The sequence below is a fragment of the Dermacentor variabilis genome, chromosome 6, assembly GCF_050947875.1.
Source record: "Dermacentor variabilis isolate Ectoservices chromosome 6, ASM5094787v1, whole genome shotgun sequence".
NCBI classification, from domain to species: Eukaryota; Metazoa; Arthropoda; class Arachnida; order Ixodida; family Ixodidae; genus Dermacentor; species Dermacentor variabilis.
Window position 1 is genome coordinate 11,147,905 of NC_134573.1, and position 22,422 is coordinate 11,170,326.

Below are 22,422 nucleotides of genomic sequence, written 5' to 3' on the forward strand. Positions count from 1 at the left end.
CCTTTTGAATTTGTTGGCCTTGATTTATATGGTCCCTTGCCGTTGACACCCTCCAGTCACCGTTGGATTGTCACCTCGGTCGACCATTTAACAAGATATGCCGAGACTGCCCCTCTGCGATCCGGCACCGCTTCTGAGGTCGCCGACTTTTTCTTGCGCGCCATCGTCTTGCGCCATGGGGCTCCTCGCGTTCTTCTCAGTGACCGTGGCAAGGCGTTCATTTCACAAGTTCTCGAGGAAGTTCTTCGAGCCACTAATACCGTCCACAAATCTACTTCTACTTATCATCCGCAAAAAAATGGCCTTACTGAGCGCTTCCACCGTACGCTGTCTGACATGATCTCCATGTACATCCGTCCTGACCACACTGACTGGGATAAAATTCTTCCTTTTGTGACATTCGCATATAATACTGCTATTCAACGGACTACCGGCTACAGCCCTTTCTTCCTTGTGTATGGACGATCTCCTTCCACCATATTCGACAGAGAACTGTTTTTCGCACCTTCTTCGCCCAACGCGTCGCTTCCAGAAGATTTTGCTGCCCGAGTTGCACATTGCCGTCAAATCGCCCGGCAAAGCACAGAAGCTATCCAAGCTGAGCGCAAGCGTTACTGCGACAACAAACGCCGTGACCTACGTTTTCACCCTGGAGACCAAGTCCTGCTTTGGACTCCAGTCCGCACCCCAGGCCTCTGTGAGAAGTTCCTTCCACGCTACATTGGCCCATACACCGTTGTGCAGCAAACATCTGCAGTGAACTATCTCGTCCGCCCAGTACACTCCGTCACTGACCGGCGCCGCCGGAATGCCGAAATTGTTCACGTCTCGCGGATGAAGCCCTTCACTCCCCGTTTAGATAATCTCTAATCTGCGGCCAGGCTGGCCGCTTCCCTGACGAGGGGAAGTTAGCGTAAGCACTATTAACGTACTTCGTCGTTTTCATTTGTACATAGCCATCATCATCTTCCCTGTTCTTCGACTTCTTCGCGTGTGAGCTGGGGGCGTTGCCTTTTGTGGAATAAACAGCGCTGGACAACTCGATCGGTCTCGGTATTATAATATGTAAATAGTTCTGAAATTGAAGGAACACGAATTGCAAATATTCATTTGCAGTTGTCGGCACGTCCAGAGCCGGCCCTAAAACGATTTGTACTGTTCCTGCAGGTGCGCAACTACGTCACAAGAGTTTCAAGTGGTTCATCGGACGTCGGATGCTCTTTTGCACGGATGGCTTCGACGGTGTGGCAGCTCTGCTGAAAAACGTGGAACCTTTTCCAGTTCTTCTTGACTTCGGTTCGCGTCACAAGATGGTGCTCTGATCAACAAGCGCCGTCATCGTCCCCATAAAAGCGCATCGCTTGCAAGCAGCAAGCGCAGTTGGCGGCACGTCCAGAGCCGGCCTTAAAACGATTTGTACTGTTCCTGCAGGTGAGCCGGTTTCGCTGTAGCAACTTTTCTGTACATTCCATGCCGCCAACTGCAAAACTGTCATTTGCTTGATCTACCGCGTGTGTTCTCTTGTGCGCATGTGTGATGGAGGGAAAATATTGTGCTCAATGTGGGGTTGATTTTGCCGGCGAAGACCGGTGCATGCAATGCTCTAACTGTGCATCGTTGTATCACCTCGGTCAAGAGTGCTCAGGTGTGGCTGAAGGCACATTCTTGTCGATGGGCCCGAAAAAGAGAGAAAAGTGGCGGTGTAAAACATGTAGATCAGCGGATTCTTCCCAAGGCAGTTCTAGCCAGTTAACAGCTATTGCTGAAAAGCTATCGTTGCTGGATTCTATTCGTGCGAAAGTTGAATCTCTTTCCCTGGTTCCGTCGAAAATAGACGAACTGTTGTGCCTCAAGTCCGAGATCGAAGCAGTGAAAACAAAAATGCAGGAAATACACGACTCGGTTGACTTTCTTTCAAATAAATATGATTCCTTGCTGAAAGGATCAGCAACACGAGAGAAACAGGTCACTGAATTGTCTTCTAGGGTGATGGTACTTGAGGAGCAGGTCGTTTCTCAGGCAGCTGTCATTCAAGACCTTAGAGGAGAAATAAATGCCTCTGAACAGTATAGTAGGTCTCGAAATTCATAACCTACCCCAACTTCCGAGTAAGAACTTGACTACTACTGTTGCTGAACTGGCCGCTCAACTGGGCATTGATTCATTCCTGCCACGTCACGTAGTAGCTGTGCACCGGTTGCCCAGGAAGAGCAAAACAGATCCAGTTTTAGTGCGCTTCCTTTCGGCGGGCATACGTGACAGCTGGCTGGCAAAGCGAAAGAAACTGGAATCTCTGGCGAAGGAAAATGAGCCCTCGGTTTTCTTTGTCGAAAACTTGACGAAATATAACAGAGAACTGTTCTGGGAGACAAAGACTAAGGCCAAAGAGGCCGATTTCAAGTTCGTATGGGTGAAACATGGCAAAATTTATGCCCGTAAGAAGGAGGGTGACCCAGTTGTGCGCATAATGAGCCCTTGTGACTTGTCTCGGCTAGTCTGACCTCTTCTATCCTCTGCTTTGTCTGTTGTAGTCTTTTCCTGATTTATGGCTTCGTGCGAACAATTTCGAGACTTTCCTTCTTTTTCTGTTCTTTTAAAACCAGGTGAAGGCACATTCACTGTTTTTCATGCAGACGTGCGTAGTATTCGCAAGCACTGGAATGAATTTTGTGTCCACGCTGGTGCTGTACGTGATATAGCTAATGTTTTTGTCTTAACTAAAATTAATATTGGGCATGAACATACTGGTCTCTTTCAACTCCAAGGTTATCACAATCATTTTTTGACGCGCAAGGACGGCCGTGGCGGTGGAATTGCCATTTTCATTAAAAATTGTTGGATTTCAAGTCCTCTGAACATGACTTTCACAAGTGCTGAATCGCTAGCCCTTCGTATTCACGCACGATCTTTTGCCATCACATTGCTCTCTACTTATAGGCCGCCAAATCAAAGTGTTACAAAGTTTGTGGACGAATTGCATCTACTTGCTTTTCCATCTGGTCACGTGTGCATGATAGGTGATGTTAACATTGACGTGCTGAAGAAAGAACGACACATTGTAGCTGATTACTTGAACACGCTTGCTGACGTTGGAATAGATTCTATTATCAACCTTCCCACACGTTTCGAAATTTTGGGCACATCGCTTGTGTCTTCATGCATAGATCACGTCAATGTTCGCACTGAGAACGACCAGGTACTTCCGTTTATTATTGAGCAAAAGCTATCCGATCACTTCTATGCTGGGTGTAGCTTTCTATCGTCTCAGCATGCTGCGGCTAACAACCCAGTATCACAGATAGAGGTTATTGATAAAAGAAAGCTGGACTCGTTGTTGCAAGGCTACGACTGGAAATTTTTCCTAGCAGAAGTTCCTGCCAGTCACCTGTATAAATCTTTTATTGCCGTTTATACGCAGGCAGTGCACTCTTGCAAAAACGTAGTCGTCTTAAAGCAACGAAAGCCGAAATGCCCGTGGATAAATGGAAATGCTCTAACCGCGTTAGCTGAAAAAGAACTAGCCTGGGCGCGTTGTCGGCGCTCACCTAATAATCAGTATCTTCGTGAAGCTTATAAGATGGCTCGCAATAAAGTCACCGCTGTGCTTAGAGGTGCCAGGCGACAGCACTTCCAAGGTAAATTTTCTGAATTTAGAAATAACCCGTCCAAGACTTGGTCCGTGGTTAACGAATTAAGGGGTCGTCCCCGGAAAGGCGCATACCAAACTATTGCGAAGAATTTCGGTCCACCATCTATAACGTTAGCAGACCAATTTAATTCCTTTTTCTCGTCTACTGCAGCAAGCTTGTCCGGTAATACGGCTAGTTATTGTATGCCACAATCGGTAGTTGACTCTGCATTCCTGCCTGAGTGTACCGAGGATGATATTCGCTATATTTTATTTAACTTAAAACAGCACAAGTCGGTTGGATTAGATGGTGTATCTGTGGACGTCCTTCGCAGAAATTTCGAGGCCCTGAAGAATGTTCTTTTAGCAATTATAAATAACATTATAACCACAAAAGAAATACCGCCTGGCCTCAAGGAAGCGCTTGTAGTTCCTCTCTTAAAAAGCGGACAGGTCAATGTTGTCACAAACTACAGGCCAATTTCGATACTTTCGTGCATTGCTCTTATACTTGAAAAGCATATTTTTCCCGTAATGCAGAGCTTCATTGATGCGCACAACATAATATCGCCTAATCAGTACGGATTTACTTGTGGGCGTGGCACTAGATTAGCATTAGATGAATTAACCGATTTCCTCAATAGTACTCTTGAAATTAGTGCATTCGCTTGTGCATTATTTCTAGATGTATCAAAAGCTTTTGACTCCGTCAACCATGAAATTTTACTTTGTAAACTTCATAGCTATGGCTTACGAGGGCCTTTTCTAACTTTCCTTGAGAATTATTTGCACGGTCGAATTCAAGTAGTAGTTCTCGGAAATATTAAAAGCAAACCTAGACAGTTGAGCGCTGGAGTTCCCCAAGGGTCGATTTTAGCTCCCCTTCTATTCAACTTGTAGGTTAATGATCTCAGTCCAGCAATTTTTCGCTGTCGGGTGTTTCAATACGCAGATGACACGCTTTTAGTATCTCGTCATACTAATTACTATCAAGCCGTGGCTGAATTACAAACTGACACTACAAATGTTATCAGTTGGTACCGTAAAAACTTAATTTCTATTAACCAGAATAAAACTAAATTAGTATGTTTTCACGATCCGCTGAAATCTATTCCTGTCATCACTCCACTGTTTCTTCATTCTCCTCTGTGTAACAATTGCTCTTGCTCTCCTATTCCATACCTCTCAAGTGTCAATTATCTCGGTGTTCATTTCGATTCTAACATGTCCTGGAACACTCACTTGGCTAACGTTTGTGAAAGGCTGCGCAAATAGCCTGCCTACTGCATTCTATTAAAGCACTATGCCCAATTTACGTAAGGAAAACAATAGCACATGCATTGGCGTACAGTGTGCTGAGATATGGAATCTGTTCTTTTTATTTCTGTTCAGTGTTTTGGCGCAATAAAGTTGATTCTTTACTAAAATTCATAATTCGGGCGGTGATGTATGGTGTGCACATTACTAACAATTCCAGTCTTTTTTCATGCTCGCACATGCCCTCGTTCAGGCTGTTATTCAAAGAAACGGTAATCCTTTTGTATATATGGAACAATGAGTTCTGCCTCCCGTATGTCCCCGCCAGAGCATTACGTACACGTGACCGCTTTACCTTACCAAGAGTACGGACAAGATATGGCAAACGTACCCGTGCCTTCTATGTACCTGATGTGTTAAATGACCTGCCAGATAAAGTTTTATCTTCCAGCACACGGAAAGAAGTTAAATCTGATATTTTTGATTTGTATGTGTAATTTCGTTTCTTTCCTTTCTTTCTTTCTTTCTTTCTTTCTTTCTTTAGTTTTATTTTGAGTCTTGTACATAATTGATTTACTGTGCCGCTCCCTGGCTTGCTCCATTCTGCCGAGCGCTGCCCCACAAGCCCATTGTTGGCTTCGGCAGGCTCGTATTTGTATGTCATTTTCGAAATAAATAAATAATTTCTCTCTCTCTCTCTATATAGATATATATATATATATATATATATATATATATATATATATATATATATATATATATATATTTCAAGTGCCACTTGCATTGTTTAAAATCGTTTATTTATATCTAAATTGTAAATAAAACCATGTCATCCATTTTCAATGCCATCTTTCATCAAAGCAAATGACAGACAAGTACACAGAGCATGACTTCATGGGGACAAAATAGCCGTGTGATGTTCACTACATGGGACGCAGTACACTACCAATGGGCTGTTGGCAGATGTTAAATCGCATAAATATGACACGAGCATAATGATGATTTTTTTAAGCTCGTGCGCAACCATTTATCTTCATCCAGCAACTTCACAGCAAGAAATATGTGTCTTGTCTGCTACGTAGTCAACATGTTTGTAGCATGAAATAGAGTTTCTTTTCAATGACTAGTACCGTAATAAGATCACAATATAAAACAGTTGTCACATGCTTTTAAAGAACGACAAGTGAGAAAATGCTTGGCACTTCAATGGTCTTTTATGTAACAACGGCTGGAAGAGCAGCCTGGCAATGAATGTCAAAATAGTTGCCACATCGATGGCTATGTTACGTATATCACAAACTGTGCTTAACTACAAAGGGGACTAGATTGTATTGCTATCATAGGTAAGGACACCTGAAATATCACAGTAGCTACCACAAGTAACACGCGCTTGGTGTTAAAAATTCCAATTCGGCCACTTTCCTATCCGTAGGCACGACAGATTTGACATTGCAAACATGACATAAGGCATGAAAATTCAATTCCAGTTATCACAGCATTCTAGTTAAGTGCACCTATAGGTGTGCGATACAATGTTGAAGCTAACACAAAAGTTATTCCATAGTGTACATCCTCCTTGGAAAAACAGTGCACGTTCAAACATAACAGAAACAGCAAAACAAAAGTAAACAACACCTAACGAAAATATTGGGAAAATTCGACATATAATTTGTAATGCCTCACTTGGACAAACTTGAACTGCAAGTAAAAATGCACATGACAAAAATGAACTTGAGAAAAAAATATGACTTAGGGACAGCAATGTACGGAAAACAGTCATATCATCCTTTAGTGCAACATACAAAAAAACGTGCATTCGTGTTTCAAGTGACATGACAGCACTATCAACTTTAGCTGCCATGGTCACGCATGACCTGCACATCATTTCAAAAGGCTGGCTACAACTCGTCACAACAGCTTGTGAGGACGTGTGGGCACCACCATGTTCCATGCTGCAGCGGTGATATGAACGGAAAGATAGGCAACACTTGTACCTTTTAGCACTAAAGGATGATATGGGGAGTGGGAAAAAAAGAGACCCTATCCCTCATGGCTGAGGCGGCTCGTGGAGCCCATGCACCAGGGCAGCCAGGAGCTGGCGTAGCGTGGTCGCGATGATGCCAGTGGCCTCCCCCAAACTGCGCATCTCTGCTGCCAGTTGCTGCTGGACCACGCGGGACGCCCTGAGCTCTTCCACCAGCTGCTAAATTCACTTACTTCAGCTACAGGTTATGCAATGTAAATGTTTGTTTCTCACTGTTTGCAAGTGTTATAGTTTCAGCAAGGTCTTGAGGGCAGTGAGATCGTATACATATGGCATGAGAAATGGCCGTGCAAACTGATAAAGCCTGTTCTGTTAAAAACATGTTACAAGTAGCAAATCCTACCAAGCCACCTCCGCCTGTAAGAAGGCCGTATTGGTGACTAGTTGAATTGATATACAAAAGATGATCACGCTGTGGTGATAGATGCAACCATGGACATGTTTTGTAAGTTGCTATGTCAGTCAGTCGGTCAGTTTTTATTTGGAGGAAAATCACATCATCCTGCGGGTGTCAGAGACTAAAGGTGTGAGTGCCTGACGAGGTCTCTGCCTCCGTAACATGCGTTAAAAAACACCTCATAGGAGATGTATAAATGCGCATGAGCCAATGAGCCCAATGACTACATATGCCTTTCATGTACAATCTTGTTGTAACGTACATTACCATGCGCACTAATCCCCTCTTAAAAATGACCTGGTTAAGTTGTACGTACCTGCCTAGTTTGCGGCAGCAGCAGCTGGTGTAAGTTGGTGGCCTCCGCGTTAGTAGCCTCGGCTCCCCTGCGCATACTCTTCGACTCCCCTGCTGGCCGCTTCTTCCAGGGGCTGTTGCCGAGGTGGCCTGCAGGGCTGCTGCCGATTTGAATAAGATCAGTAAACAGGATAGAAAAATTTTGCTCCGCCCTGCGTAGAGTTTTTACTGGTTCATTATCAGGTGGAAGCCCATGAAAACAATTCCAGCAACACCGCGTTCACAAAATGAACAGTAAATTTACAAAAACAAAAAGTCACTACACCATTATAAAATGCTACACTGATAGTAAGTTAAGCTTGTACGCTACACAAAAATGCTATTAATAGTCGAACACAATATTGTTCCATTTTGCAGTGACATTTAGGCGGGCACTTTTTCTTTGCGATGTAAATAATAGAAATACATAATTTCTGTTTAAAAGGCTTTAACAGATACTGCTTTGTTGCTTTAAGTGATGTGTTCGTTTCATTTCATTTCATTTTATTACCTTAAAAGCCCCACAGGGGCATTGCATAAGGGGTGGGCAAACACATATTTATTGTACATCATTTTAAGAAAAACCGAGCATAAGTTACAAAACACGTGAAAATTAAGTACATAATTCCATCCAGTACACACATGATGATGTGTGTACATGAGTGATGTGTTCGTATTGCAATAGCTGCTGCAGTGCCTTACGTGTAGTGCCACTTGTGCCCGGCTCGGTGCAAATGGACACGTGGGCAGCTGCTGGTGGAGCAGGGGGCATCAGAACATCAGCAGGTCGCCCCTCGTCCCTGGAAGTGTCCTGCTGGAACAATAAAGAACAGTAGATATAATGTGATTAAGTTCCATCAACTGGTTGCAATGTCTATTTCGCTTATAGTTTTTCAGTCAGAAAATTCTTAATGCAGCATGTGGCATGCTAGTGACTTAGAGCTTTGACAACTCGTTGCTAATGATTTACGGATTAACGAACCATGCAATCCATGACAAGGTGTTTCTTAACAGCATTGCTTTAACAGCAGTGGGGCAGCATTTCCATTCTTGCAAAATACGGATATCATGTGCTAGCATGTGTGCTGAATTGTAAGAAAACACGCAGAAGCACACAACGGCAATATCTTCACCACCACTGAACGGTGCAGCTGTCCCAAATCGGTACACATAGCAACGAAAATTGCTACGCACCTCGGCGTCGTCGGCGAAAAAGTCCGCAGGAGCGGAAGCTGGGTGTTGTAATCGCACCGATGGCACGAGTTGTTGGGAACTCGGCGCTGACGCCCGTTGTTGCACCTGGGTCGCAAGCCCCAAGGGTAGCGTTGGCCTGGCCGCCTGGGGTACAACTGGAAGCATCCGAAGGTCCCGGCAAAGCATGAGTAGACTGGTAACAACAAAACAACTTGTTTATTCTAACATCGCAAAGAGTTGGCGGTCAGGTTGACCGAAGTAGAGAGACGGGAGAGCACTTTACTCAACAGAAGAAATCGGAGCCCTCTTGGCGTCCGGGGGCAGCTGCTTTTATACTCTCGCAGTTGAGGGCAAGAAGGAACCCCTCTATAGACGAGCACGTGACTGTGCCGCTCGGGCACAATGGGATAAGGTGGCGCAGCGATGTGTCGGCGCCACTCGGACCCCCCTTGCTTCACAGTTGTTGGGAGCTCCTCTCCCCGGCTGCCGCGCTTCGACAAGCGTGGGCACAATGGGAAGAGAAGGAGGAGCAGCCGTCGTGTCGGCGCCGCTCGGACCCCCTTGCTTCACAGTTGTTGGGAGCTCCTCTCCCCGGCTGCCGCGCTTCGACAAGCGTGGGCACAATGGTAAGAGAAGGAGGAGCAGCCGTCGTGTCGGCGCCGCTCGGACCCCCTTGCTTCACAGTTGTTGGGAGCTCCTCTCCCCGGCTGCCGCGCTTCGACAAGCGTGGGCACCAATACGCACATACACTCACACACGCACATGAAGACACGTGGCATTGGAACATGCCTGGACGCGCTTGGCAGGGAGGCGTAGCGGCGGCGCCGAACGGGCCAAAATGTCTGCCGCTTTGAACGAAGCCCCGGCGTCCGTTGCATCCGCGCCGGCTAAACCGCGCGTCGTAGGCGAAACGTAACATGGGCCAGTTCGCCCAAGCACATCAAGCACGCGGCCCTCCAAGCCGCCCAGCTTTCCGCCTCTCGTTTTCCTGCAAATGCATGAACACTGTGAGCTTATACGTTCGGAAGATGTTGCTATAGCCGCGGGCTGGCACCCACCTGCGCCGCGATCCTCCGACAGTCGTAGCACAGCCGGGCCCAATATAGGCGCTAGCGCCGGGCTGCTTTGACTGCCGGACCGATCACGTTGAACGCCGCGGCGACTTCCCCCCAGAGTGCTTTTTTTTTAGCACTCATACTTGGCGAGAGGCTTGTGGTGCCTCTCTCCAAGTATGGATGCTGCTCAATGAATTCGATGAGCATGGTGGCCTGCGCCGCCGAAACGCGTGCGCTTTTGGGTGCCGCCGCCATTTCTTCTTCTTGTTCTCAAATTTCGCCGCACCACAGCGAATTAATACCAGCAAATCGTACCGTTTCAGATATCACTAATGGTTACGTTTACTTAATGTGTTATTTTATCACGACATAAGTGTTACGTCAAATTTAACACAACTGAATAACAAAAGAAATTTTTTATCGTGCAAGTCATATCCAGCAGAACTATCTGTACCGCCAGCAAGGGGGAATCTATCACTGCGCAGCCGTGTGTGACAGAAAAAAAAGAGCCTCTGTTACAGACCACCTTCGATTTAAATCAGGGCCTACATTCGGATAAGTTATGATCGTTTATAGAAAACGTTTTTGTTATAACGTCATCACGCAGCCAAACCGGGAATGGAATCAGTTTATTCAGTGCCGGCGTACATATATATATCGCTATGTGACGTCACATGGATCATGGCAGTTAGCCCGCCCAGTACACATGCGGCATGACGTGCTGCGCTATCACAACTCCTTCCCGCTGAAATAAATACATGGGTTAGCTAACTAGAATAACACTTAGTAAGATTAGGCACAGTCTAATAAACAATTTAACATTACCACCTGACTAATTAAGAGGAAATTACTTAAAGTCCTCAGATCTAAACCAGTCCGGTTGCCGGCGCACACGAGCAGCCCGACGTAGTGGTGGCTGTTCCTCCGAGTTGGGTGCAGCTGGCGCCGCTGGCACGTGCGACTCCGCCAAGTCTTGCGGTACAGGCTGCTGTGTGGGTGGCGGTACTGATTCGTCGTGCTCTAGTGTTGTTCTGCGATCGGGGTCTGCCGGCGTCCCAGGGGAACTGGGACCATCCTGGTCTGCCTGCGGTTGTCTTGATGTCGGAGTGCGGTCGTCTGCCGGTAGCCCTTCTGGTGGCGTTTGTTTTACACCCACCTCCGCGAGCCGGGGTCAGCATGTCCAGGACGCAGGTGATCGGCGTGTGTGAACCGGAGTTGATCGCGCACTTTCACCATATATGTCACAGCACTGACAATTTGGATCACAACACCTTCTTCCCACGAAACGCGTTCACCACGCACAGTTTTCACCATCACCGGGTCCCCCACCACGAAGCTGCGCTCCTGCCCACGAAACAAATCGCGCTGCTCTGTTAGTTTTTCCTGTTTGTCTCGCATGGATTTTGCAAAATCAGGTTGGAACAGTGAAAGCTTTATGCGTGGCTGGCGCCTCAAAAATAGTTCAGCTGGTGATTTGCTTGTCACACTGCTCGGTGTGTTCCGGTAGGCCATCAGAAAACTATCAATATTTTCCTGTACTGTCTGCTGCTTACCCCAGGCCTCACGCTCGAGCACCTGTTTCAGTAACGCCTTTTTCACGGTTTGTACTGTTCGTTCTGCAGCACCATTGGACGCTGCGTGATAAGGCGGAATACGAACGTGTTTTACACCGTTGGTGCTCATGAATTCTGCGAACTCCTCTGAGGTGAACTGTGGCCCGTTGTCACTCACCAATACTTCGGGCAAGCCATAAGCGGCAAAAGCACCCCGAAGTTTTTCCAATGTTTTTTGTGCAGAGGTTGAGGACATCGGCCATACTTCGATCCATTTCGAGAATGAGTCGACCAATACCAGAAACACGTTCGTACCCTTCTGTGCAAAATCTACATGTACGCGTGACCAACACTAGGCGGGGTATTGCCAAGGGTGAAGAGGAACCGGCCGAGAAGCTGGCTGAACTGCTTGGCAAATTTTGCACCGCTGAACGTACTGTTCAATGGCCAAATCGATTCCTGGCCACCATACTAAACTCCTCGCTAGCGTTTTCATGCGGCTGGTGCCAGGGTGCTCCTCGTGCAGCATGTTTAGCACGCGGTCCCTCAGCAGCTCCGGAATTAAGACTCTTACGCCCCACGTCACGCAGCCCTGCTCTAGTGACAGCTCATCGCGGCGAACATAGTAAGATTTCAATTCATCTGCCTGCTGTCTAGGCCACCCGTTTAGCGTATATTGTGCCACGCGGCATAGAGTTAAGCTTCGCTTCGAGACCCTTGCAATCTCCTCTGCTGTCAGCGGGAGACACTGAAAGATTGACATGCAATCTGATGACTCGTCGTTCACCGGTCCTGGTTGGGGCAGCCTAGACAAGGCGTCTGCCACTTCAACATTTTTTCCTTTCCTAAATTTCAGCCGGTACCTGTAAGCTGCGAGGGTTAAAGCCCAGCGTTGCATACGCGCGGCAACGATAGTCGGGATACGCTTATCGTGCCCTAGTATCCCAAGCAGTGGCTGGTGGTCTGTATATATAGTGAATTCTCGGCCGTACAGGTACCGGTGAAATTTCTTTAGGCCAAAGATCAACGCCAGGGCCTCGCGTTCGCACTGCGCGTATTTTTTTTCTGCTTCCGACAGTGTACGCGAAGCAAAAGCAATTGGTTTTTCTTCACCTTCAGCCGTCTCGTGAAAGATAACGGCTCCTAAGCCATATTACGATGCATCGCAAAGCATTGCGAGCGGTTTCTTGACGTCATAGAATGTGAGCACCTTGCTGCTTGTTAGCAAGTGCTTCGTATCTTTAAACGCGGTGCCGCACTCCTTTGTCCACGACCATTTTTGTTCTTTTCTAAGTAGCCGATAAAGCGGCTCTGCTACAGTCGAAGCGTTCTTGAGAAACTTTGAGTAAAAGTTCCACATACCCAAGTACGCCTTAAGCTCTGTAACTGTAGTGGGCTCGGGGGCTTGTAAGATTGCGCTCTTCTTGGCGTCGGTAGGGTAAATGCCTTGCTCAGTCACTGTGTGACCCAAATATGTAACCGATTTTCGGAAAAAACGGCATTTATCCAGGTTAAGCGTGATGTTGTATTCACTGAGGCGTTGCAAGACACGTTCTAGTGTCTCCTGGCAGTCGCCGATATCTGTCCCTGTGACGATAACGTCGTCAATAGAACAGCCTACATGTGGGATGCCATGAAGTACCTCGTCCATCATTGCCTGAAAGATAGCGGGTGCACTTGCCACCCCGTAAGGAAGGCGCTGAAATTCGAACAACCCAAGACTAGTGTTTACTGTCAAAAATGGTCGTGACTCCGGAGTGAGTGGCAGCTGCTGATACGCCGAAGAAAGGTCTAGTACACTGAACACCTTTCCTCCTGCTAAGGCAGTGTACAAGTCCTCCGGTCTGGGTAGGGGGTGATGATCTGTTTTGAGAGAGGGGTTTACTGTAGTCTTGTAATCCCCGCATAACCGGACACTGCCGTTTTCCTTCACAACTGTGACAAGTGGGGTAGCCCAGTCACTCCGCATTACAGGACGCAGCATGCCCGTTTCCACGTGTTCTCGCAGCTGCCGCTCAACTGTTTCCTGCAACGCAAACGGAACTGGTCTAGCACGGCAAAATACAGGAACTGTACCCGGTTTCATAACACTCTTTGCTTCAAAGTTTTGTATTGTCCCCAGCTTTTTAGAAAACACGGAAGGGTACTTCTGTTTTAGCACCGCGACTCTGTCTTCAACTGCAATCTGGCCAATTTCTAGCCAGTCAAGCTTCAAACGTTCTAACCAATTTCGCCCCATTATTACAGGCAACTTCCTCCCGTTGTTTTTACAACAATCACTGGTAGAGTCATGCACTGATTGTTGTACTTAACCACCACGTCACACTGCCCTTTTAGCTGTATTTGCTCCCCAGTATACGTGCGAAGCGCCATTTTGCAAGGTTCACATTTTACGTGTGAAAATTCGGACAGGTACACTTGCTCCGGCACAATTGTGACAGCCGCTCCCGTGTCAATTTGCATATTCAGTTTACGCCCTTCTATTTCCACACTCACTACATAAGATGATTGGTTGGCGTTAATGACATGGTACAGTTCCTGCTCCGAGTCCTCGTCAGAACACTCGAGCGCATGCATGTTTTTTGGCTTCGCTCTAGCAACTGGGCACATGCTTTTCAAATGACCTACAGCCGAACACTTGCGACAAATAAAGTTTTTGTACCAACATTCTTCCGACGAGTGTCCCCTGCCGCATCTTGCGCATTTTTCGTTCTTGCGGGCTTCGACATGCTTAGGATTAGCTGGTCTCTGATACTGGTGTGGTCGGCTTTTCACGACTAGCACCGGAGCCTCTCGTTCTCCTGACCGCAGTTGTTCAGTGTCTCGCGCCGCTAGTTCTCTATCCAGGGCGATTTTGCAAGCGCCATCAAATGTCAGCTCTCGTTCAGCAAACAGGGCACGCCGGGTCTCTTCGTTCCGTATGCCAGCAACCAGCCTATCTTGGAGGGCGTCTTGCAAAAAGTCACCGTAGTCACACTTCCTGACTAAATGTTTAAGTTCCACGATGAACACCTCCACGCTTTCGCCCTCCTGTTGTACGCGCCGGTTGAACTTGCATCGTTCTGCTATTACGGAACTCCTGGGGCTGTAGTGCTCCTTCAGGAGGCGTTTAACTTCTGCGTACGACTTTTCTCCCGGGGTTGCCGGCACAACAAGACTTCTCAGTACTTCGTAAGCCTCTGGTCCTATGACTGTCAAAAATACGGGAAGGCGCTTTGCGTCGGCGATATCATTAGCCGTTAAGAAATGTTCAAAACGCTCTAAGTACGACTCGAATTTTTGCGTTTTCGGGTCGAACTCGGCCATCTTTCCCAGTGGCGGCATTTCGACAGCAGTACATATATCCGTTACTCATCAGTTTGGCGTTTCCTTGCTTGGACGTGCTGCCAGCTCCAAGCCCCGTTGTCGTTCCTTGTGGCCGAGTACTTCCTCCGCAGGAATGTTGGGTGGGCGGTGCCGTACTCCGGGAGCACGTGCAGCGCCTTGAAGCTGGACGAAAACTCCGCTCGCTTGCTTCCGTTCGTGCCTGTCCACCCGTGCAGGACCAAGGCCGTCGCTTACGTGGGTATGCAAGACCCTCGTCGCCAATTGTTATAACGTCATCACGCAGCCAAACCGGGAATGGAATCAGTTTATTCAGTGCTGGCGTACATATATATATCGCTATGTGACGTCACATGGATCATGGCAGTTAGCCCGCCCAGTACACATGCGGCATGACGTGCTGCGCTATCACAGTTTTCTTACCAGCTATCTGTTGAGATGCCTTCCAGCCTTCATCAATTCTTCCGTATCCTATGTGAATAAAAGCAAAAGTGAACACCATGCGACCACCACAGATGTTCAGATGCTACTGCTCAGTCATTAAGCACAAGAAAGAATGCTGTGTTTACTCACCGAGCACTACGTTTGCACAGTCACCATGATGTTCACAGCTTCCAAAATTCTTCTCGGGCGAAAGTACATCTCGGACGCCGAAATTTCATCTAATCGGGCAGCGTTACGGGCAAAAATACACCAAGTGCGGCCCACAGAACTGATCAGCTGTTTTGACGTAGCCGCCATCTTAACGTGTGCGTAGCGAAATGGATTGGATGCGGAATTGGAACATGTGTGGCTATGAATCGAAAAATTTAAATATTTGTGTTTACTTTCAAGCACGCTTCAACTTATCTTTCGTCAAAAGATTACAAAAGAAGTTTATTGCGAGCGACATACAATTGTTTATTTATTATGCGTTTATATCTAAATGTTAGTTGCTGTACGGTCCCTTTGCAAATAAAAAACAAGCAAAACATGCTTTCGGCAACGATGGAGGCTACTGATTGGGCAGATTGAAAAACGTCGCAGGTTCCCGCCCCCATATGCAGAAACAGTCATGCCATTTTGACGTCCGGAGTTTGGAATACTTTTCGTTTGGAATTGAGTTAGGTTATCGCGCCTTTGCTCTCTTTTCCGGAGATTTTCTCCGTTTATGATTTGAGGATAAGTACTGCGGGAGATTGGGAAATACGGTAGGAACTGCATCACTACTGAGAGACCTTACTCCGCGCTCGATTTCAATCACTTTTCCGTTGATTATAGGTTTATACGACTTCACAATGTCCCCTTCTTCGAAGTGGGTGTCGCGCAATTTGGATGTTTTCCCCAACACTTTGTCTGCGTGGGGTATCGCTCTCTACCAATTTGCAAGGAGAAGCGGATCGGTTGGCGGAGAGAAGTGCCTCTTCTCTGTGTTGCGCCGGTACCGGCTGGTACACCCGGCACGAAACACGTTGGCATTTGGTTGCTCAGTCCTAACACATTGTAACGAAAATAAATCACACGCACCACCTACCTTCTGACAGCTAAAAATAAAAAAAAATCTGGCATTCAAGAGCGGCAGCCCACGCTACTTGCATACTTGCAGGTCCCAAGCAGGTCACATGGGCGCCCACACCGACCACATCATACCACACACCGAAAGCTGCTGAAGCGCAACTTGCGCACTACTCAAAATAATGGACACACACTTACAGGGAAAAAATCAGAACCACTCGACAAGAAAACGCGACGAAAATGCTCACGTCTACTGCAGCGTCGGCAGCGTTGTTTGCACGGCAGCGTGACTAGCGTAGCGCAAACTTTGACCGCAGCGCCATCTCACTGCCTAGGCGCCAAACGCGCCCGCTTTGGGAGGAGCAGTTTCGAAACTAAAAAAGCTTTATAAGCGGTAGGTTGGGCGGCTTGTCTCGGCTGGTCTCGCTTCTCGTAAGTTCTCACACACGGCGAGAGTCACGTGGGTAACGTGACCGCTTAGGGGGCTAGCGATGTTTTCTGTCGCCCCAACAACCAAAGGACGCATTTTTTAGGCTTGTAGCGCAGCTTCATCAGAAAGAGCAAAAAGGAAGGTGGAAGGGGTAATGAAAGGGAACAGAGAACAGAGTGAGCGCTACAAGCCTAAAAAAGTCATGACATACCAACTCGCGCAAACTGCCGCGCTTTTGACCAAGGACGCAAGTAGAAGTAGCGGTCTGCGCATGCGCAGTACCGTCACCCCTAGTCCTTGCGTACGCAACCTATTTGCGTCCTCTCTACTAGAGAGCTTTAGAATAGGAGCCCCAAAGAAATAGCGTCAAAACCACTGTGCATGCGCGAGACGCAAACTGCGTTTGGGTTTTGCGTTGGGCACGCTATTTCACCGATTTAGCGGGAGCCCAAATGGCGGCCCCAAAAGCTTTGCGTCCGCAAACAAGGCGGACCCATCGAAGCAACCCGCCGTGGTTGCTCAGTGGCTATGGTGTTGGGTTGCTGAGCACGAGGTCGCGGGATCGAATCCCGGCGACGGCGGCCGCATTTCGAGGGGGGCGAAATGCGATAACACCCGTGTGCTTCGATTTAGGTGCACGTTAAAGAACCCCAGGTGGTCAAAATTTCCGGGGTCCTCCACTACGGCGTGCCTCATAATCAGAGAGTGGTTTTGGCACGTAAAACCCCAAATATTATTATTGTATTATTATCGAAGCGACGACTCTAGCCTAAAGCACTCAACTGGGTTCGATTCGTGGTAATGCGTAAGCTTCGCAAGCTAGGAGAAGTGACTGTGGTTATCGCTTTCTCTCAACTAGCGTGTGTTTCTAGCAGATTCATTAGACGCCGCTGATTCCAAATTCGTTTGTGGATTTTATGGCTCATAGGCCTGACACGGCTAAGCTTGGCTGCTGAAGGCACGTAAAGTTGGTTTGCGCAAAACTAAGCGCAACTAATTTGTGCTGCTTACATAATAACCTCTAAAGTGTAATTAAACGCGAATACACGCAAGTCAAAATTACTATTCCTGTCATGAAATGGTATATTTTATTCATTTATTTCCAGTAGTTTTTCTTTGACACCGTAGTGGCGCTGTCAGCGCAAGACGCTATCCGCAAACGCAAAGCCCTTCCTGCGTGCACTCCTGCGTTCCCCAACGCTAACACCCGCAAAGCTCATTGGGGCCCCAAACCATTGGGGCCCCTATTCTAATATTCTCTGAGCGTGCACTCGGCAAACGGAATGAGTCATCGTACGTTGGCGCGAACGCGCTTGTTTTCTTCCTTGAGACAAGGTAGAAAGCTGGAAGAGCTGGCTGTAGAACCAGCGTTAGAACCAGTAAGCCTCATCATTATGAGGCTTACTGGCTCTAACGAACAAATATTGTAATCATTTTTGTTCATGAATTTATGATCTCTTGTGTGAAATATCTATGTACGTTATATGTGTATTCATTTGTACTGATTTTATCCGCTGTTGTAACCGTGGGGTCTGGGACCTCTGTCAGGCCTGCGTGCCTTTAGTCCCAGTCTCCCCTCGCTCGGACGAGAAATAAAGTACATATGATGATGATGATGATGATGATGATGATGATGATGATGATGATGATGATGATACGTGACCTACCAGTGGTGATGAGCGCACGTTCTAGGCCGCGTTATCGCTATCTCGCGAAACGCAAGTGACTCGGCCACACTCGGCTGGCTGAAAAACGGCCGAGTATGACCGACAGCGCTGCGCGCGCCAGAGGTATCCGCTTGCGCGACGCAAGCGTCGGCGCTGCCACCTCTTGTTCAGTTCACCGGTTAAGGCTAAACCCCATGAGCGCGATTTTGTGTGTGACAGCGACGAGCGACGGATCGGGCCGTCGCGTGAAGAGACCGCTCAGTCTTCTCGCGCGATCGCGCGGTTCTGCAAATCTAGAATTCGTCGCTCGTCGCCCGGAAGTGCTATGAGCGACTAGCCAATAGCGCGAAGCCGGAACTGGATGTAAGTAACTCAAGTGCTTCCGGTTGTCGCACGGAACGAGCAAACGATTGAATTTTTATACGTGCAAGGATACGAACCTACTGCAATACTTTCAGAAATATATTATGCTGCTTTTTACAGTAAAACACATCAACTTAAGTTAATAAAGCACGCGTCACGCTAGTTTCGGCGCTTATATTGTTGCCCTCATACTGGCAACACTGGAGCGACGTAGCTCGAACTCATACGAGCACATCGAAATTGGATTTTTCTGCTCTTTCTGCGCACGCGCGAGGAGCAGTGGTTGCCAGAGAGAAATGTGGGGACTTTCGGTGCTCAAAATTTCTCGTCTTTTATGTACTACGAGGAAGAAAACGGTTTGCTCCGTTTGTCCCTAGCCGAGCTTGCAGCACAGAATCGACAGGATGTGTGGCCGGCAAGGCGAAAACCTGCGTCCGAGGTGAGTTTGTTGCAATTTTGTTGCGACGGTAGCATATTAAATTTTATAGTCGCAAGGGGATACGTTTGGAAGTGAGGTGTCTTCTTGGATGACTTTAGTGGCAAAGCATTACGTCGTGCCGATGCATTGTTCATTAGTGTTGTAGATCAAGGTCAGCATACCACACACTTCAGGGGAATCGCAGGAACGGAAACAGTTATCTACAGCTATCTCGAGATAGCTCACACACTTCCAGCAGCGCAGGTTACCACACTATGTTGAGTGCAGATGAGCACTGCAAATTCAATCAATTTGATGAGGCACCGATCTAATGCCGCTCACTCTTGCCACAACACTTTTTCAACTTGTACTGTACTTGTTTCTTCCACCTTCCATTTGCAGCCCCAGGTTCTAGCAGAAAATGCTTGCTCCTGGGCATCTCATCTCCCCATTCATTTGCTATTTTCTTCAATTTTTTCTTTTTATGTGATGCTCTTGCCTTCACACACTATCAGACTTCTTCTTCATGCGTTTCCTTAATACTCCTTCTATCCGCTTCTTGCTCGACATGCCGTGCATGCCTTCAGTCATGTCCAATTGATCGATGCAGTCTTGTCCTATTGTCTCTCTCCTCCAGAACCTGCAACTTTCGACAACCACTCCCCACCATTATTTTGCTTCTTTTTGTGATAGTGCCTGGCTATCTGTTGCTGATGCCACACATTCACTTTGCAGTGGTTTATTAGACCACATACACAAATTAGTAGCTGTATAAAACCTTGACCCTCCAGCACTTCTACAAAATTCATGCAGAAGTGGAAACACAGATTACACTTCATTCCTCACCACAGCTTGCTATGTCTGCATCAAAGCTTGATATTACCTACACGTCTGCACTGTCTTTGTGTCTTCCTTTGTAGCTGTAGGTCACTGCATGAGTAGAAAAAGATTTTGTTGCTTAAATGTTCATGTGCTTAAGTAGGCAATGTAGTGTACTTGGTTTTCACAATGCTTAACTCAATTGGTGGTACACCTGCACTATAACATGCACGAACTGAACAGCATATCCAAACAGGAAAATTGCTAGCCTATCACAGTTAGGTTGAGTCATTTGAATGAAAGTTGGGACAGTTTTTGTATGGGATGGCTGATGGCATTCAGGCTCATCATGTCAACCTTAAAGTGGGAGCAAAAACGCAGTACATGTATAAAAGATGAGCAGATTTATTGGATTGTGGTGCTTTACATGCACCTCACTTCAAGCACAACGATGTCTTTACGTGTCAACTGTGTCGACATGAAGCCACTGCAGCTGGTGAGCAATGTGCTTGCCGATGGCACTGGCTACATCCCTTTGGAAAGGCATCCTCATGTTGCACAATGTAGTGAAGATGAAGGCTTTTAAATTAATGTGTACTTTATTTTTTATTTACCTCTCACCTACTGTTGCCAACACAAATGATGTCTCCTGGTAAGCCGAATGCCTGTGAACATTGCAAGGCACAGTGTCAGGCAACCGTTTATAATCTTCAGCATAATACTGTAGAAGGCGACCTTCTGGTTTGTATGCATGAAAGCACCAGGAAAGCAAACTAGATAGACTAAAGACTAGCTGACTTGACAGCTCCGTACAGCGTGTACTGCTTACAGAAAGCAAGTCACACTGGTCATGGGACTTATAGCAGCGGCATGCAAATGGAGGTTTGTATTGCCTGTAGTACATATACATAGCCTTTCTTTGAAAAATATGTTTGGTCACTTTTCCTTAACTTTACCTAGTCAGGACATGCATTATCACTTAAACTGCTTGGTGTTCAAATAAAACGAGCATTTTCTGCATAGTAACTTTTACTTACATGACAATGTGGTGGTGTTGACCTGTAGAAGTGTACAGAATACATAAAATCTTGAAGCACTTAAGCAGAATATATAAACAATGCTAAATTTAGGTGGACTGACAAACTGGACTGTACAACACAGATAATATAGGGCACTTGCAAGACAGTGTCTTGATGGCCTAGTTCCTAGAAGGTATTTAGAACGAAAACAGTGTCAACTGATTGGAAAAGGAAAGGGGACAGACACAGTTCTCACGTATGACTCAAGGTTTGTGTGCGTGCGTGCGTGCGTGTGTGTGTGTGTGTGTGTGTGTGTGTGTGTTTGTGTGTGTGTTTGTGTGTGTGTGTGTGTGTGTGTGTGTGTGTGTGTGTGTGTGTGTGTGTGTGCGTGTGCGTGTGCGTGTGCGTGTGCGTGTGTGTGTGTGTGTGTGTGTGTGTGTGTGTGTGTGTGTGTGTGTGTGTGTGTGTGTGTGCAGTAAAATATACGAGGTGGGTTCAAAAAGAAACCGAACTTTTGAAATAGCGTGCCAATCAGCAGAGGGAGCGCGCTGCGGCTACTAAGCGCATGTAGCGCAGGTTTAGACAACAAACTGCCATTTGCCGCGTTTCGCTCTGATCGTTAGTTGGCGAGCTACAACCGCTGAAGTGAGCACATGAACAAGTTGCTCTTCGGATTGGTGCCAAAGTGACAATGAAGGAATTGGAAGAACAGTGTGTGTGTGTGTGAAGTTCTGCTACAAACTTGGGAAAACTTTCACAGAGACATTTCAGTTGCTTAGCCAAGCATACGGGGAGGACTATATGAGTCGCACGCAGTGCTATTATTGGTTCAACCGTTTTGAAGAGGGAAGAATGTTGGTCGGTGACGATCCCAAGCCTGGACAACCTTCACATCCACAGATGATGACTACATCGAGAGAGTTCGAACTGTGATTCGTGGAAATCGTTGTTTGACTGTTCGAGAAGTCGCTGATGAAGTGGGTATCAGCGTAGGATCATGTCATCAAATTTTGAGTTACAAGCTTGGGATGCGTCGAGTCAGTGCAAAATTTGTGCCACGTTTATTGTCTGGTGCACAGAAGCAGACCCATGTTGAAATCAGCCAAGAAATGCTTGCCGCTGCCAATGAAGATGAAAACTTTCTTAAGAACATCATAACAGGCGATGAGACATGGGTTTATGCCTACAATGTTGAAACGAAAGAGCCGTCGTCGCAGTGGGTGGCCAAAGGTTCTCCTCGTCCAAAATAAGCACGCATGAGTCGGTCAAAAATGAAGGTGATGTTGGTTGTGTTTTTTGACTGCAAAGGCATTGCCCATCAGGAATTTGTGCCACATGGTTAGATGGTAAACAAAGAAGTTTGCCAGGGAACCCTAGCATGTTTGAGAGATTCTGTGTGCAGTAAGAGGCCTGAATTGTGGGAAAAT

The 22,422-nt window shown here is 47.0% G+C and overlaps 1 protein-coding gene across 1 annotated transcript; it reads right to left on the reverse strand.

The window, feature by feature from the left end:
- Nucleotides 1–6,932: 6,932 nt before the first annotated feature.
- Nucleotides 6,933–14,785, reverse strand: LOC142584546 (uncharacterized). Its single transcript, XM_075694650.1, has 4 exons — nucleotides 14,246–14,785; nucleotides 8,340–8,473; nucleotides 7,643–7,781; nucleotides 6,933–7,085 (listed from the first exon to the last, which is right to left on the reverse strand). The coding sequence occupies exons 1-4, from the start codon at nucleotides 14,783–14,785 to the stop codon at nucleotides 6,933–6,935; spliced, it is 966 nt and encodes a 321-aa protein (XP_075550765.1).
- Nucleotides 14,786–22,422: the final 7,637 nt, after the last annotated feature.